The sequence below is a fragment of the Liolophura sinensis genome, chromosome 2 (assembly GCF_032854445.1).
Source record: "Liolophura sinensis isolate JHLJ2023 chromosome 2, CUHK_Ljap_v2, whole genome shotgun sequence".
Classification (NCBI taxonomy): Eukaryota; Metazoa; Mollusca; class Polyplacophora; order Chitonida; family Chitonidae; genus Liolophura; species Liolophura sinensis.
In genome coordinates this window covers 22,054,819-22,073,326 of record NC_088296.1, presented here as the reverse complement: position 1 = coordinate 22,073,326, position 18,508 = coordinate 22,054,819, and the positions used below count along the sequence as shown (strand labels likewise).

The 18,508-nt window shown below is 37.5% G+C and overlaps 1 protein-coding gene and 1 long non-coding RNA gene across 2 annotated transcripts; both read left to right on the top strand.

Moving 5' to 3' along the window:
- On the top strand, nucleotides 1-7,211 carry LOC135462576 (putative mediator of RNA polymerase II transcription subunit 29). Its single transcript, XM_064739800.1, has 5 exons — nucleotides 1-946; nucleotides 1,870-2,148; nucleotides 2,962-3,546; nucleotides 4,368-4,490; nucleotides 7,141-7,211. Exons 2-5 carry the CDS (start codon nucleotides 2,070-2,072, stop codon nucleotides 7,209-7,211), a joined length of 858 nt encoding a protein of 285 aa, XP_064595870.1. The 5' UTR covers nucleotides 1-946; nucleotides 1,870-2,069.
- Nucleotides 7,212-8,286: 1,075 nt separating this feature from the next.
- Nucleotides 8,287-15,966, top strand: LOC135462996 (uncharacterized). Its single transcript, XR_010443515.1, has 7 exons — nucleotides 8,287-8,410; nucleotides 9,196-9,219; nucleotides 11,053-11,094; nucleotides 11,590-11,631; nucleotides 12,386-12,433; nucleotides 13,203-13,250; nucleotides 14,042-15,966. It is a non-coding gene; the product is annotated as an uncharacterized LOC135462996 (long non-coding RNA).
- Nucleotides 15,967-18,508: the final 2,542 nt, after the last annotated feature.

The following is an 18,508-nucleotide window of genomic DNA, read 5'->3' as shown; positions in this document are numbered from 1 at the left end:
TCATAACCTATTTAAACACGTGAACACGAAATGTCACAGTCATACATTTAGTACCAATGTGTGGTAGCAAGAGTTATCTGCCCTGAACGCACACAACAACTGCTTTAATGACCGGTAATCATGTAACACAATTAAACTGCCAATTAACGTTACATCTGTGATATTGCTCATGCAGAAAGATATTCTGATTACTCATGATTTATATGAAAGTGACAAAAGAGGTGGGTGAGATAAATACAGAAATGTTTACAATCGGACAGTCAGCGTGACAAATTTACGCTGGCAGCATGGATGGCGCTCTATGGCACACTTTTAGAGCTACCCTTAGACCTTCGTATCCTACCGTTGATCTGTCCAATTAAAATTTCACACCCACTTACAAAACAATAAGAGAACATTAAATTAGAAAGAAAAAAGTACTTCCGCTACACTTTAACAACTTCGATATGAAACACAGGTTACCACGAACTGTGGGGACTACGAAACCACAGGCCTATATGAGACTCAATAAAGGGATTCCCATAATCGTATAACGGAGATTCCTATATAAACACTCCTGTTGTGATAACATACATTTTTCACAGTACATTCTTTAAAAGAAACGCCTATTTTTCCTGGTCCACAGTTTTGAGTGTGGCCTCCTGTGGTACGGTTCGTACCACGAACGTTACAGTCTGGGAAGGAGATCAGGCCGTGCTACCATGTTTGGTCCAGAGGAACCACTCGGATATCGAATGGTGCAAGCAAACCGTTCACTCCTGTCAGCTGGTTTTCGCCAGTCTTGGAGACAGCGATGCCATAGTTAAGAAACCATGGACTAGCGAGGACGTGGAATTGGTATCAAATTCGTCTTTACTGATCAATTCGACGTCATTTAGTAGAGACGATGGAATTTTCCTGTGCGAAAAGAAGCTCTGGAGCAGCGGTGTCTACCTGTCTGTGTTACGTGAGCACTTCTGTTTACAATTTAATTTAATTTTTATGTTAAATTGAGTTTGAAATCTCATCAATGTAGTTGCAATCAACTAAGCGTAAGATTGCTTTTTGTAAATGTACTTACTTACAACAATTATTTTGTGGAATCCGGCATGTATCACCTTGATGCAAGTAGGAATTAAAACAAAATCACTAACTTTTGCTTGTATGGACTAATCTCTTGTTTGTTCTTTATTTGGCCTGTACTAATAATATCCCTTTCGCACGCGGGTCGAGTTGGCGCACAGCCAAATATATAAAGGAATTATTATTCAACATAGGCACATAACGAATATATGCCACAGAGCCCTGTCCGTGAAATGCGTATTTCTAAATAAAGACTACTGCGTGCTCTGTTTATTCCACCGTGTCTTTAAAGGCAAAGACCACTCTAAAATGAAGTATGTATTAGGTGAAAGAACATCAAAAACAGATCAGGAAAACAGTTGGATTTATTTTTTTTTTTTTTTTTGGAATTTTTCTAACCGAGTTAAACTGTGTTAAAAGATCAGATTCTACGAGGGTCTGTTCTGACCCAGAAGGTATTAGTTCCGTCATATCTATACTTTTTGACTCAAAATAATTCGTCTCAAGGTCAAATCAGTAAATGCATCCATATATCTATATGCATAGGCATTTTGAATGACGAAATGTAGCAGCTTAATGTGTGTTAAGTTGTAAAAAAGCATATGTGACATCACTGGTCACGTTGTAGTCAGAACGGGCCACCATAGAATAAGATATTCAAATGTATTTTACCGGGCTAAACAAATTGTAAAAAAATAAATCCAACTATTTTCCGGGGCAGTTTTTAATGGACTTTTATCTAATAATACTTAATTTTAGGGTGGTTTTTGCTTTAAAAGCATAAAATAAACATTTTTATTCCCTTAGAGCCACCAAAGCATGTGAATCTGACTGGCCCGGTAAATTCTGTTAGCGCCAACAGCCCTGTGACGTATACATGTCGTGTGTACGAAGGAAACCCCGCCCCAATCCTAAGGTGGTATCTGGGTCACTCCACAAAGCCACTGACGTCACAGATAGGGAGATCAGACGGGAGCAGTGACGTCAGACTGACTGTGCAGAAAGAGATGAACGGGAAAAGCCTCAAATGTGAAGCGTCAGTGTATGACCGTGTTGTCTCGGAGGAAAAGATTCTTGATATAAGATGTAAGTGTTGTGTGCTTTCAACGAAACTGACTCAACCTAATGAAACGCTGTGACTCAACGGAAAGAACGGAAAAGGGCAGAGAGAGTCCAAAAGCATTGTCCTGGAAAATAGACCGGTGTTTTTATTACAATTTTTCCAACAGAGTAATAAAATGTTTTTAAAATTAAATAAATAACTGCGGATCTGTATCTGTATATTTACTTCAAGTTGTTTTGGATGTAGAAGCATAAAACTTGTGAGTAAGGCTATATGTTAAGTGGCAAAACCCGGAAGTGACGGCAAGCATGTTTCAAAGATGTTACACGCCACAGAAAAAAAGTCTAGAAATTAATGCGACTTATTTTCCTGATAGTGCATAGTGGTCTTCTAATTTAACCACATTAGGGTGGGTCCTTTACAAACAGATATTGTAGTAAAGTGAGCAAAATAAGTTTTTTTAGTGAAAAATTGTTCACTAAGGAACACTATTTCAGACCAGCAAGCAGCGGATGGTGGAGGGTTCCCCCGGGCTCGGCTTGGTTTCCTCCCGCCATAATGCTAGCCACCGTTGTTTAAGTGAAATATTCTTGAATACGGCGTAAAACATCAGTCAGATAAATAAAATGAATATTTCAGGCGTTTAGTATGTAATTGTTCCCATTCTGACTAATTCTAAGTCTCGAGCAAAAACAAGAATTGCTGCTGTGGATATTAATTCAGACTGTCTTCATGAGTCTTAATCAATACCCCAGATTAAGCTTCTTCTGTGCAGTTTTCTATCGTGCAGAAATATTGTTCTGTGCTGTGACTACAGTTGATTAATTTGTCCACAGATAAACCTGTCGTTAAGGTTCAGAAGCGACCAGTCCAGAATTCTGCAGTTGGAGAAATATTTCTGGTGTGTATAGCCGATGGAAACCCTCCGCCAAAAATGAAGTGGGTGTTTGAAGGTACAACCATAGCTGACAACAACAACAGCAACAGGAACAAAAAGGGCAACAACAACAACAACATGAACAACAGCGACAACAACAACAACATGAACAACGACGACAACAACAACATGAACAACAACGACAACTATAACAGCCATAACCAGAGCAGCAACAATGAGAGCATCAATAGTAGTGGTGGCAATCATCGTAGTCAAGAAGATGTATTCGCAGAAATGAGTACTGGTGCCAGCGACAAAACTACCTTAGCTGATGTTAGTCTGATAAGTGATGATGACATCGATAACAACAATAACGGCAATGACGGAAACAACGACAATCAACCATCTGGAAGGGATGATATCGGTTCTGTCCTTATCCACAAAGTCACCAGACTCGATGGTGTAGATGTTAGAATCTATACGTGCACTGCAGAGAATTCTGAAGGTGCTGCATCAGGTCTCCTGACTATTAACTTTATGCGAGGTGAGAACAGTTTTACAGGTGCACTTATCAGATACTAACAATAAAAAGTATACCCAGTTGTTAGATTTTGTTACCACTTTTAAATTTTTTTTCTCTAATTGCCTTAGTTACCACCAAAATATAATTACATAATGAATATGCTGTTTAATTGTTCATTTTTAAAAGCGTGTAAAGGAGGCATCGAGAAATGTACACTTTGCAGAAGTTGAAGTGGAACAACCTGTTAAATTTTGTAAAATTGTGAGTGTCAACATCTCAACATGTTTTACTTTTTTAAATAAAATCTTAGAAAACACAATTTTAGCATACAGCACGCGAAACACAACACTTTTGTTAAATTATAATGACATTTTGTAAACATTTTGTATTATGTTCGATTTGTAACACTCTAGAAGGTGTTACCCTGGTATTATTTGGCTTTACCTTCACTGCCAAAATGTGGGATTTAACATTTTAGAAATTACATTTGGCTTTTACTGCATTTACATTACCGCAGTAAATTTGTGACTGACCTTAAGAATTGCCATTGACATTAGGAATTGCCATCGACCTTAGGAATTGCCATTAACCATAGGAATTGCCATTGACCTTAGGAATTGCTATTGACCTTAGGAACTGCAATTTTAAAACGACTTGTCTTCGACATTCAAGACAAAATTGAAATTATCTTAGCGTTACAGTTAAAAAATAGGGAGACTAAATATGGCTTAAGTCAAAGAGAGCAGATTCTGGGGCTAGATAAGATCCATATAATAATGAAATCGACTTTAAGCACCAATCGCACAAGTAAACAGTCACATGATGATGGCATTGATTTTCAGGACTCTCGGACCAAAACAACGCCATACACCCCACGTTGACCAGCGTACTGCCAGCTGGAGCCGGCTTTACCCTGATCCTGGTAGTCGTTGTTGTTATACTGAAATGTCGATGTAGTAGAAGGGGTAAGTTTTCCTTGGTAGAATGCGCCTTGCTTTATTTTATTTCATTAACTCGCAGTTATATCATAAACATCCTAAATAGGTAATACGCCTATCACGTCTAACAACAAGTTGTGGTATGAAGTAAAATAATCAACTATATCCTGCAGATTCGAATAGCAGAGTAGTGGTTTGGAATAGACATGGTCATTGCTTTATTTCGACAAAGGTCATGAATGGCCTACTGGTCCCCATAGGAAGAAAATTAGGCCTAAACAGCAAGCTGTCCCAAATTACTCGTCCGCTATAGGCGAGTCCCCAAGATATACACCGGCGAACTGAAACCACGATAACTAAAATGTAATACGAAAATGGCGCCTCGACGTTTAACCCGGCGAAGATCTGACCTAGTGTCCCCTGGGTTTACACAAATAAAGTCCCTGGTACCGACCTTAGTTCTGACTGTATGGAGACCTCGCAAACCTGATGGCTGTCGGCAACCGCGGCCATTCATAACTGTGTAAGAAAAGCCATATCACACATGCATTCAAACGGAAACGTAGCAAAATACTGAATACTACTCCAAGTAACAGGGCACAATGTGGCGAAATGTCATGGAAGTCTCAGTAGTTTACACTCGGAAGTGACGTAGCAGCTAAGCACCACGGGAAAGTCTGAATAGTTTACACTCGGAAGTGACGTAGCAGCTAAGCACCACAGGAAAGTCTTAATAGTTTACACTCGGAAGTTACGTAGCAGCTAAGCACCACAGGAAAGTCTTAATAGTTTACACTCGGAAGTGACGTAGCAGCTAAGCACCACAGGAAAGTCTGAATAGTTTACACTCGGGTTGATGGCCTTACCTGTGCGGACTTTCCAGATGCTACCGAGGCCATAAAACCAGCCGCCGACACTTTTCTGGCGAACGAATCACCTCACACCACACTGCCCAGGAATTTATGTCTACCTCAGCATTGTACTGTTGTGCTGACCTAAGCTTCCGATCAATTAGAAATCAAAATGTTAACTCAATTTGTAACTTGTCTCCTGTAGCGAAGCAGTGTTTCTCTGTGGGCAGGCGCATCAACAGCCAGGGAATAAACCGTTTCGGCGTGAAACACCGAGTCACAGATCTTAACTAACCAATCACGTCTTAGCTTAAATATGCTGGTCACCCTTAAATTACTCGCGAACCAACGTTAGCATCAGGCCGACAATCTGTGTCCCAAGATGAAGTTTAAACTTAGAACAGTAGAATACACATGAAGGGAGATAACTGAGTAGCGACTACTAGCACCAGTTGATAATAACAGTCAACTCGGATGGGCGTTAACAGCATCTAATTGAACTGATTGCAGTTTGAATACGTACTCAGGGATTTTTTACTTCTATCCCGGCGGTCAGATTTGTGGATGGCCGAAGTAAATCACCGGCCTTCTACTGATACCTGACAAATCCCCTGACTTAAAGCCGCAGTGGAAGCAAGGAGAGCTACACAGGCAAAGACACTTGTGCTGTATGAACACAAATTTGTGTTCTTTCCAACAAATGTCTTGTCATATTTGAAGGAATTGTGTTGAAAGAACTGAACACAACGTATGTTGGATGTTAGACACAATACTTGTTGCAAAATACATGTACACAAGTTTTTGGTTCAACACAAATTTGTGTTTTATTATTTTATAACACTGACATATGTATTTCACAATTATGTAACACCTGTTTGTGTTGAGGTAACGTAATCTAACACAAAAACTTGTGTTGTTTCACACAAATGCTTTTCCTGTGTAGAATTGTGCCGTCATTGGTCAAGAGTCTGGCCATCCCAGAGCTTTAACTATCTGAACCAACAATATACAGATTGATAAAATGACAGAAATGTGAAAGTTTTTCGTTAATGGCCCGTTCCTTGAAATGTGGCCTTCACTCAAATAAAATAATTATTTATGCCTACATATATCCCTTTGCATGTATTGTTGGCTTAAAGTTTTAACGGAAAAGTTTCATCCATCAAGCTAACGTATATTACTTATTTTATTTTGATTAAACGTCAAAGACAGAAACGGTAAGCAGAATATACTGTTGCTATAACAAAATATTTGTAAGTATACTGGATGTATTGCGCTCAGGTGTTGCACGTGAAGCACAACGACACAAGCGGGATGCTCCTTCGTTGATGCTCTGTTTGCATACTAATTGGTGTAGATTATAGAAAAAGACACCTGACCTCTTGAGTATCTGAGTCACTGTTAAAGAAAAAGTACTGCATCTATTGAGTTCAGGGTTTTCATGAATGTAAAGCACAATAATACGGGTGGGATGTTCCGTCGTTGATAGTCATTGTATATATTAATTGCAGTAGATTATAAAATTCACGACCTAGCCTCTTGAGTATCTGGGTTACTTTCAAGTACAAAGGTTAAGAGTGGTATCTTAAAAAGTACTGCATGTATTGAGCTCAAGTTTTTCATGTATGTAATAAGAATAAAATAAAGGTGGGAGAGAGGGAGTGGGGGGGGGGGGGTGACATCGTTGATCAACTCTGTGCATGTTATTTGATGTACAGTGCAGAATGCACGCCGCTGTGTCAGGGAATAGTTTCTCACCATACCGTAATCAAATGAAATGTATAAATATATATTAGTACCTCTTGCTCACATATGCTCTTTGGCAGGTGTTGTTCACCAACTCGCTTCAGCCGAGCAAACTGGACTTGGCGTAAATGATGACGGTAAGTCCTATTGACTTGTCTACTGCTATTTTTGTTGAATTGAAATTTGCGTGAATGCAAATAAAGGAGTGTACCCTCTGTTCGACTTCACACATGATTATATATAGTCGTTATGTATACAGAGAACCCAGTGTGGTAAATAGCGAAAATTTTAGTTTTATTCCGTACAGAAATGAATTTTTCGAAAATAAATTTTACAGATGTATGTATATTTTGTTTCTAACAAACTACATTTTCAAAATTTTATTCCAGGTGGCTCAAAAATAAATATACCTATTTTAATTTCAGGCTATACCTGCTATCTTCATCCTGTCTCAGTCCAAAGAGGTAAATAACATTTTGTGTAGACAATATTATTTTTTAAACAGCTGCTATTAAAAAAAGAGAATTCATATTTATCGTAATTTTATTCAACAGATCATAATGAAATCTTACTGTAAGTGACAAAAAAGAAAGATTTTTAGGTGCTAGAATAAGGTCCCAAAATTCGGTCAACAAGTTAACTGACTAAATTGTTTTGTATGGCAACGTTGTTTTTAAAGATTTCATTACAATGTTAACTGTGAAGTTCATATGTTCTTGTGCAATAAACATACAAGCCATACATGAATTTTCTTCAGTACGGCGTAAAACACCAAAAAAAAAAAAAAAAAAATTAAAAAATAAATAAATAAGCCATAAATGATTCAATGAATTAATGCAAACATTTCCGATATATGTCAATTCGTCTGGCTGGTACTAAGCTCCCAAACCTTTGAACTCGGAAATATCTACATTGTACTAACTGCATTTGAACGGTGGTGTAACAGACAGCAGTGACCTTGAAGGTCATCGATGGTGTCAGACGCCATTAAACGATAAAACAGGGAATGGAATCCCTGTACATGTAAGGCAAGCACGATTTACAACGAGATTTGCATGTGATAATTATCAGCTAAATGTGATAGGTGCATGATTCTGAAGTAAATTCACGTAGAAAAGCGATATTTTCCATCACACAGTGCCTTTCTAGTTGTTGCCAAATGAAGCAAGAAAAGATTTTGTTATCAAGTTCAGATAGATTCCATTTTACCCCTGAGGTTTCTTAACTCTCCATCCTTCCCTCTCCCCCCACATCGTCATGAAATCAGTCTGTCATTTCCTTATACGATCCACTCGTTTCTGTTTACAGGCAACACGCGCACAATTCGACATCCAGTTCCGCTTGACAGAGGTTGGTAACCCTTTGAAAATTAGTTTATTTGACCATATTAGGGACTATTGTTGCGGCTTTACCCTATCGATTCCTGTCAGTGAGGTCACAGGTTCGAATTCAGTTCTTGCTGATAATACTGCAATATGTCAGCAGGTTTGTCAAGTACTCGATAAAGGGCGGTGGTTTTGGAGGCCTTCCTGTCTCCAGTTTAAATCTGGTCGACATCGTACATTTATACAACGGACCAATAATTTCCTGAATAGGGTGTTAGATATCAATAAAATTGACACAATACTATGGTCAGTCCAGTGATTTAATCAGTACCTAATCCACTGCCACAAATGAATAAAACTAATGAAGAAATGTATCACTTAACCAGATTGAAGACCTCTTTCATTGAGACCACGTTGTCTAAAGTTTTACCCTGCATGTGTTGATTAATGGCAGGTTTTACCTATGTTTGTGATCTAGAGAAAAGTACATTTTACAGTGGAGTGAATTTCTGGAGCAAAGTTTGTAATTTGTTGGTTAGGGGATCAATTTTCGGTCATATACGTGTGAGGAGGAAACGCAAAATAACCACCCTCCCACCTGTCCATAAATAAGACGATTTTTTGTCGATTTGTGTCAGTTTAACGTCAAAAACACTTGCATTCTTCTTCATATGTCCGTATAGACTTTATGATCCCATCGTTTTTTAACAAACTTTTCGACCTAATCATTTCATTTTCAATGTAGGTTTAAGAATGTTTATTCACACAAAAGGAACAAAATAACACGTATACATGTACTTCCTTTTACAGGTACCAACATTTACGAAGACCCAGGTAATTAACACGTCCTTAACTCCATGTATATCTTATATGGTAGAAGTAGTACATGTATAATACAATGAACGTTTGTCTTCTATATTTCTTCAACCAAAACCAGGACAGTAGTGCACAATGGTTCTCTTTATTTTTAGTTCCTTATCCTGAAAGCAGACACGCAAAATTTATACATATTACACGAGCTTGGCGCTTAATTAACGTTGATGTCTGCTATGGTTTTTCAAGTCAATGTAGACTTTTAAGAATTCACTACTTAAATAAAAAATGCCCCACACTTTCACTTTCATTTGAGGCAGATGCCAACATTTACGACCTATTCAACCCATGTAAAACAGGTTTTTCACTATTTTTTTCTCATAAGCCGGAAGTAGAGCATAGTTATTTTACTTCATTGATTTTGTTGTCATAAATCAGTGTTCCATGCGATTGTTTCTGTCTATACTTCCGGTTTAAATCATGTCAATTCGCGTGTCAACATGTCAACTTGGCCATTTCACGTTTGTTTTCTTTTTTATCTATATATTAAACCTTTACAGTGCACAATGTTCTTGTTGTCTTTAATTTGTTATCTTAAACCATTATAGTACCTGTATGTCTTGTTATCTTTATTTTTTTCCTAAACCATTACAGTGCGCGTCTGTCTTCTTATCTTTAATTTGTTACCCTAAACCATTACAGTACACGTATGTCTTGTTATCTTTAATTTGTTATCCTAAACCATTACAGTACACGTATGTCTTCTTGTCTTTAATTTGTTACCCTAAACCATTACAGTGCATGTATGTCTTCTAATCTTTAATTTGTTACCCTAAACCATTACAGTGCATGTATGTTTTCTAATCTTTAATTTGTTACCCTAAACCATTACAGTACACGTATGTCTTCTAATCTTTAATTTGTTATCTTAAACCATTAAAGAACACGTATGTCTTCTTGTCTTTAATTTGTTACCCTAAACCATTACAGTGCATGTATGTCTTCTAATCTTTAATTTGTTATCTTAAACCATTAAAGTACACGTATGTCTTCTAATCTTTAATTTGTTACCCTAAACCATTACAGTACACGTATGTCTTCTAATCTTTAATTTGTTACCCTAAACCATTATAGTGCACACTATTCTTCTTGTTTTTAATTCGTTATTCTAACCATTAAAGTACACGTATGTCTTCTTGTCTTTGATTTATTACCCTAAATCATTAGATTGCACGTTTTCTTATCTTTATTTTAAATTGATGTCGTATCTTAATCTTTAAATCTTTACCCTCATCCCTTGCAATGCATGCATGTTTAAACTTTAATTCTTTATTCTTAACCCTTACAGTGCATGCACGTTTAAACTTTAATTCTTTAGTCTTAACCCTTACAGTGCATGCATGTTTAAACTTTAATTCTTTAGTCTTAACCCTTACAGTGCATGCATGTTTAAACTTTAATTCTTTAGTCTTAACCCTTACAGTGCATGCATGTTTAAACTTTAATTCTTTAGTCTTAACCCTTATCATGTACATTTGTCTTGTTATTTTGAATTCTTCATCCTTAATTTTTATATGCAGTGCACTGTTGTTTTCAGTCGTTTAATCCCTTAATCTAGACGACCACATTTCACCGTTTACCTTAATATTTTGTAAACTGACGTTACAGTACAAGTTTTTTTGTGTTGCCAAGTTGTTATTCTAAACACGGATAGTATATACAAACACTTGTCATTGCGGTGTTATGCCTCAATAGTGTATAACATTTATTAGTAATTTTTACTAGCTTTGTAAATGCTTCCTGTCCTGTTACTCAAAGTTAAATAAATTTGCCTTGCTTTTTGTTTCCCATAAGCTGATTTGATGGGTGAAGATCAACCGAGGGTACAGAGGAGATGTAAGTAAACTGTAACAGAATATTTGAAAATTATAGTAACGAAACAATATTAAAAACAACTTGAACAGAATATTTAAAAGAAAAGAAAAATATTAAAGTAACTGGAAAGGAAGAGTTTTATGTATTTATTATTTATTTATTTGATTGGCGTTTTACGCTGTACTCCAGACTATTTTACATATACGACGGAAGCCAGCATTATGATGGGAGGAAACCGGGCAGAGCCGGGAAAACTCACGACCATCCACAGATTGCTGGCAGACCTTCCCACATATGGAACAGTTTTCACATACATGGGAAGAAATATGTGAATGAAATGAATCAGAACAATTTTAAATTACAAATAAATTGTTACAAAACATCTGCAATAACTGTGACGGCTAAATCTGAAACTCAACAGAGCGGAACAATGCAAATGTATTTGATGAATACTACATGTATAAATGAGGGTTAGGCGTCATCACAGTAATGTATTGTTGTTGTTGTTTTTCTCAGTTTGCATTTCCAGTCCTGAACTGAAGACTGCAAAAACTGAAGGTAAGAATATAATGAAGACGTTACAGCATAGAGAGAAAATTCAAATAGTCACACTTACCTGATGAAATACGGCCTCTTGTCACTTTACCTCAGTCAGGGTTTAATTCTAACTCTTTATGTAAATGCATAAATAGTAGCAATTTACACGCCCCCTAGCATCATGGTTTAAGCAGAACGCGTTAGATCAGTTATACTGCGACTAGACAGGACATCACCATTGGTCTTCCGCATGGCTATTCAGTGAGGCAGCATCATACGTATGGCCAAAAATCCCAAAATACAGTTACTCGTATTTCGCAGAATACTTTTTGCTAAAACTGTCCATTGGTTTTATCCACTGGACAAATGTTCAAGATGTATTCTAGATGCTAAATGCAGCCCATGGTTGCTTCCTCTCCGACCTTACGTGGGAAGGTCTGGGAGCAGCCTACGGATGGTCGTGGGTTTCCCCCGGGCTCTTCCCTATCTACTCTCACCATAATGCTGGCTGCCGTCGTAGAAGTGAAATATTTTTGAGTACAGCGTAAAACACCAATCAAATAAATGAATAAAATAGATGCTAAATATAAGCATTCGGCTCTTCAGTATGTAGGCCCCTATCTACCATATGGTTTCCGTATCACGCGTTCTGCTTAACGTGAAGTACCACATTTATTGATGTTTTAAAGTTTAATAATGGGCTAGAATGTTAAATTAAAATTGTATTAAAATATGAAATTTTATTTCAAACCTTGAATATGTGCTATACTTGTAGATTATCCTAGTCCGATTAAGGGCTCTTCGGGCAAGCTGGAAAATCTGGGTAAGTCTAGCAATAACTATTTTTTCGCTACATGGAGCTGCTTCTAATGAGGTGTTCTAGATTATAGCGATTTACAACAGGGCGTGGTCGTATACTGCAGTTCGCTGTGAGTCCAGCTCATGCTGGCTTCCTCTCCGGCCGAAACACCAATGAAATAAATAAATAAATATATTGCGGTTAAGTTCGTTTAGCTCAGGTATTTACTGTATATATAGGGGTATACAATATATAGTACTCAGACTATCCAGGCTTCCTCCTGGCTCTGACCGGTTTCTTCTCACCATAATACTGGATGCGGTCGTATAAGTGAAATACTTTTGAGTACGGCGTGAAACACCAATCAAATACATAAATAAATATAACTTCCTACAGCTCAGGGAAGTCTGAGTGCAGATTGCCTGTTATGATTTACTGTTGTATGGTTGTCATTGTCTTGTTATGGTGACTGGTACATTTATCTCTAGAAATGTCCTGGCCACGGACTTGAAATCAGTATCCCGCTAGTTCCGATGTTGGTTTATGTCATGATATTGGTCAAGTGCCTGACCACGAGATGTGTCGATTTACTCACACACGGATCTCATATACTGCATGTAACCGCATTTAATATGCTTTCTTCAGAACTGCGTTAAAAACCCAAATTAAATGAGTGAATTAGTTTTAATGACCGGGTTCTGTTGTGTTTGAATCTGCTGTGTGTATGTTGAAACTGTTGTCTTATCTAACCAGTTCGTCAAAAGAAGTACTATTTCCTTTTGATTTTTTTCAGTTGACGATAAGAATCCGTATGAGCTACCGTTCCCTTCCGCTCCCAAACGTAAGTACAAATTGACAGTTAGAGTAGGGTTACTTGTCTGTCATATGTAAGTAGAAATAGTAGCCGATTTCACAGAGCGCTTTGGGAGAAGGCTGTAACCTAGTGGATAAGATGCTTGTTTTGTAATTAATGACATGAAATAACGACTTATTCCCTAGCTGTCATGTTAAAGATTTCATTCCCTGCATTGTTCTTTCCGGTCGCCCAGGTGCTAATCTGGCCGTTTAGGTGCCAATCGGGCCACTTCGACAGTCGTCTGGCCGTTTAGGCATCCGTCTGGCCGTTTAGGCACTCGTTTGGCCGTTTAGGCACTCGTTTGGCCGTATAGGCACTCGTCTGGCCGTTTATCAGCTGACGTGGACGATTGGGTTCTCGTATGACTGATGGGCGATTATTATGAAAATTCGTTTAAGACCACTTGCTTTCCACCAAATTGGAATTCACAATAAACTGTCTCTGCAATTGAAAATATGTGCTTTACATGTGTGAAAGTTAGTCATTTTCTTGCGAAAGGCCGTTGGTTTTGTACGGGCAATGCGACTATCTCAACAAATAAGTCGAACGGCCGTCTTATGAGTGAGATTCAACGTTAAAAGGCCATCAGTGAAACCAATTAAGTCTGTCAGCATTATTTATCGTCTCGTGTTGTTCCTTACAATGCATTTAATGCACAGTATAGCCTATCAAGTCAGTCCTCCATGAAGAACTTTAATTTCACATTTGGCATTGATATCATAACGGCATTTTGGGCGAAATACTAATTCAACATAACTGTTTTATTTCTGTTTCAGGACACACTTATTAATGTCTCAAGGCTTCTCGTTAAAAATAGCGTTGTGATCAGAAAAAAAAAACAAAAAATAGACACTTAGTTTGCTTTTGTACTATTGATATTTCGAATTTTACATTAATGTTTAAGCTTTACAATCATTCGATACTATATGTGCTTTGGATCAGAACCAAGTCTTTTCCCACCACAGACCTAGTAAATGCAATCCTTTAACGACATGTGTGATTTTTCCTTGTTTGATTTTTTAATAGAATTCGACATGCATGTAGTAAAACGTAATATGAATTGTCTTGCCTAAGTAGTGTACGGAGCAATTGACATCGGATACAGTCACCCATTAATGATAGTGTAGTGGCGCCATAACACAGTGGCGACCACAACAGGCGATTGGCTACAGAAACCCGGAAGCTGAAAATGGTAATTGATAGCTCTATGGGTTTGATTTCATAAGTCTGTTCATACAAGCAGTGTGTCTTTGATTACCACTGACTTGGCCATCTTTTATTTTTCATTTCCGCGATGGTCGTGCTGTTCATTTGTGGTATTATTATCAACCACTCCCAATAATAATCCAAGGAATGAAAAAATGAAAAGAAAAGAAAAGATTTTTGGTGTAAGCTAAGCCTTTTTAGCAGCTCGGGATAAGCAGCTCTGTGGATGGACGAAGTTGTTGTCCTTGTGAAGTTCTTCTTTCATAATGCTTTAGTGATATGTATATATATATATGTATATCAAAGTATGAGACCGCTTTACACGCGATTGCAAACCAGGGACAAGAAAAAAGGTGCAGAGAAGCATGCGCATTTCAAAACTGCTACCCACGATCGAGAACATGAACAACGCCATCTCGAACAACAACAACAACAACAACGATTGTCTTTTCTCCCATAGAACTGTTTGTTACAGCTGACATAACCCGGTGATGGTACGTTTCTTCTTCCTCCACATTCTTGTGTCATTACGGTTACCGCCATTGTGGAATAAAGGTGGAAAATGTTGAATTAAGCCGTTGCTGATTATATTTCATTGGTTTCATATGTTTTGAAAAACCAGATAGTAATAAAACTTTGAATTTATTATTTGTCCATTGTACGGCGTTCCCATTCTCGTCGTCATTTAAAAAAAAACGCCAAGAATGCATGAAAAAGTTAAACTTTGGATTCCTACAAATTTTGATTTGCTACAAGTCTTGCTGACGTACCAAATTAAGGCTATAACTACCATGTTAGCGTAGGCCTATATTATTAGGCATATCTATATGACGACTTTCCGAAGGTATACGGGTAGATATTTGGCTAAGGTCGACAGCCAAACCGTGAAGAGCACTTTTGAGACGTAAAACTGAGGACGATTGACGCTTTTGACGCCAGACCGGTTGCTTTCGCGGATTTCTCTCGTTTTTTTGACCTCAAGCCAAGGCATCCAGACAGAGGCTGGTGAAACAGGACATTTCCCTACTTTTTGCTGGTGTGTATCAGCCATCATTCTCTGAAAAACACACAAATTTATACCTAGAATGAAACTTTGAAGCCTCTGATACAAAATGATACAACTTAACAAGCGGAAAAAAAGAAAAGGGGCAGCCCAAGGAGCAAAAGAAAACATATTGAAAATAGCAGGGGACTACATTCGACCCGGAAGCATTAAATAGGACTGTAGCACGAGAGGCCTTGAACCCAGAGGTATATGGAAACTGATATACCCCCGGTTTTGTAAGTGTGGAATTTCAACCATCAGTACAGTTCATGGTCTATTACCCGTTACCTACATTATATCATGACTTGCCCATAACTACATCTGAAGTACCATCAAACTGCCAGGCCTAGCAGTAGTTATTTTTTATACTGACTTACCTTTAACAACATGTCACAAATGTACTACAGGTAATGTGCTCAGGCTAAGTATATATCTATATATATATATATATATATACATATGTAAGACGAGGGAGTCGTTTCTTAACTGAGGCGTGTTAATTACCGTAAAGTTCCAAATTCATGTCTTCACCTCTTTTTTCTATTTCAGAATGCTTGTTAAGGTACATGTTTAAGCACTTTGTACATGTGTATATGAAACTAAAGTTTCGCGTTGATGCGTCTCCTACAGACGACCTCTTTGATAGCTTTACTGCCAATTCTAAGTTTACTAATGTCTTATTAATTTGTGTTTTTTACTGTTTTGTTTTTTCTTAATTTTTATTTGCAAAATGAATTACATACTAATACATAATTCATCCTCGCAGTCTTATGAGTTGTTATTTATTGAAGACATATAAAAAGTTCTTTGTTTAAATATATTTCGATTTTTTTATTGGTGTTTTACTTCGTACTCAAGAATATTTCACTTATGTTAAATATAAAGAGCAAAGCATAATATACTAGTGTAGCGGATTTTTCTTTAAAACCCAGTTTTATGACCTTTAGAGATTAAGAAAACAGGCTCTGCTCTCTGTTTATCACCAGTTAATCTTGATCGACTCCGAGGTAAAAAGTTTTATATTTTGGTGCCGTATGAGACCGATATTTACCTCAAGTATTTGGAGACAACAGGAATATGGATTTACTCTCAATAATACGCTCATTAGTTCAGTGCTGTTATTCTATTTAATACACCAGATGTATGCCCAGTCTGTATTGTTCCGAGATAACTCTTGGAGGAAAACTCAAGTCTTACGAGGTATTTCAATAAATCGGCAAGAACAGAATAATATAAGATCCGAAGATTTTTTTTTTTTATTTCGAACACTAAACAGTGAAATCCAATTTATTCACATATATACCGTCCAACCATCAAATATTCCTTCAGAATAAGCAATGCCATTTGTGAGGGAGAGTTTCAGGGGGAATAACTCTGGGACGCTTTTTGACACGGCTATAGACGGTGAACAGTCTTCAGCAATTTAGAAATATCACGACGGGTATAGGTGCTGGAATTTCTACCTAACTGTAATCCTTAGGTATATTTTAATGTAGGAGAAGTAACTATTTAACTCATATAGTCACAGTCCCTTCAGTATAACTCTAAATCCCTCCTGCTTAATATACAGAAGATAGCATATATCCCTACGGATCGAGCAAAACTCCCGCCTGATCGAGTGCATCTCCCGCGGGATCAAATACACAAGCTCCGCCCGCTGTCCATCAAGATCTCGGCTCCTCTTGGGAAGATCGGCGATACCTGACAAATCTCTATGCTGATTCCCTATGGGATGCTCGTCCATGTATAGCTGTCTTGTTGTCTTGCATCTGTATATTTCAGTTACTGTAAATCTTCATCTGTGGTAACTAATCCTCTGTGCCTTGTTTTGATCTTGCCCTTGCCTTAATCTTGCCTATGCCTTGATCTTCCCTTTGCCTTTGGCCTTGTCTTGATTGTCATAGACCTCCAGGACCATCTGCCCCGCGCCTTGATCGATGCCCTTTTATAGAGTGTAGACAGGAGTAGGTGGTGCTAGCCACCAAAAATCCTACATTTTCATTGGCTACCGTGAATTGAGCATCGATTGCCTCTTGCTACGCCCCACCTATAATTTACTATGATGGCCAGTAAACCAGTATGGCTAAAATAGCGTAATTTTCCTCATGCCAAGATAAAGAAAAGCCCTGTAATTTCTATCAAATAGTGCTATATTAAATATTAATTTAAGGGACACAGATACAATAAAATCTACACTTTCTAATGACACCAACATAACACATGACCCGTTTCATATTTATTCAAATCCTTGACTCTAAAGCCTCCAATCCGAAATGTTGAAAGTCATGGTGGACTTTACAAACCACGCCGAAGTGACATGAATCATTTCGGTCGGAAAAAAATATCTAAATTAAGGTAAAAGACCATAGAAACTCCAGCAATTTATACCTGTTTCATAAACTATGAGTTCTAAACCAATATCGAGTACATTTTAATACCAGAATTCTGCGACAATCGGTCACTGATATTTGACTGTTGTTGTTGTAATCAGTCGTCAACAACACATACCTCTATCAAAAATAACCACGTGAAACTCTTCTTATATTTAATTTTCCTTAACAATAATATGTTAAACATGCATAAGACATGTAGGAAGACTCACAGTTCAATGTCCAATATATATATCTAGGTCTAATGTTCGATAGTGGTGATTACTTGTCTCTGATTCGATCAGGCGATACGAGTGTTGCTCTGAATATTCATGCAGTATTGTGTTATTGTTTTAGAAGTTAAAAGCAGAGGTATAGAAAAGCTGCTGCAGTCGACAGTTATTTATGAATATTTTGCGCCATTTCCGTGTTGTTGTTGTTGGTCTAATACAGATCATGTATTTCATGTGAAATACTCAGAACAGTCAGGTAATCACAGTTACACTTCCAATGTATCAGACAACCAGGTTACTTTCAGGTAACACCAATCAATCTGATATGAATAAGAGATTATCCATGTGTTTACGTCAAAGTATATACAAAAAAAATTGTTTGCTGAAAAT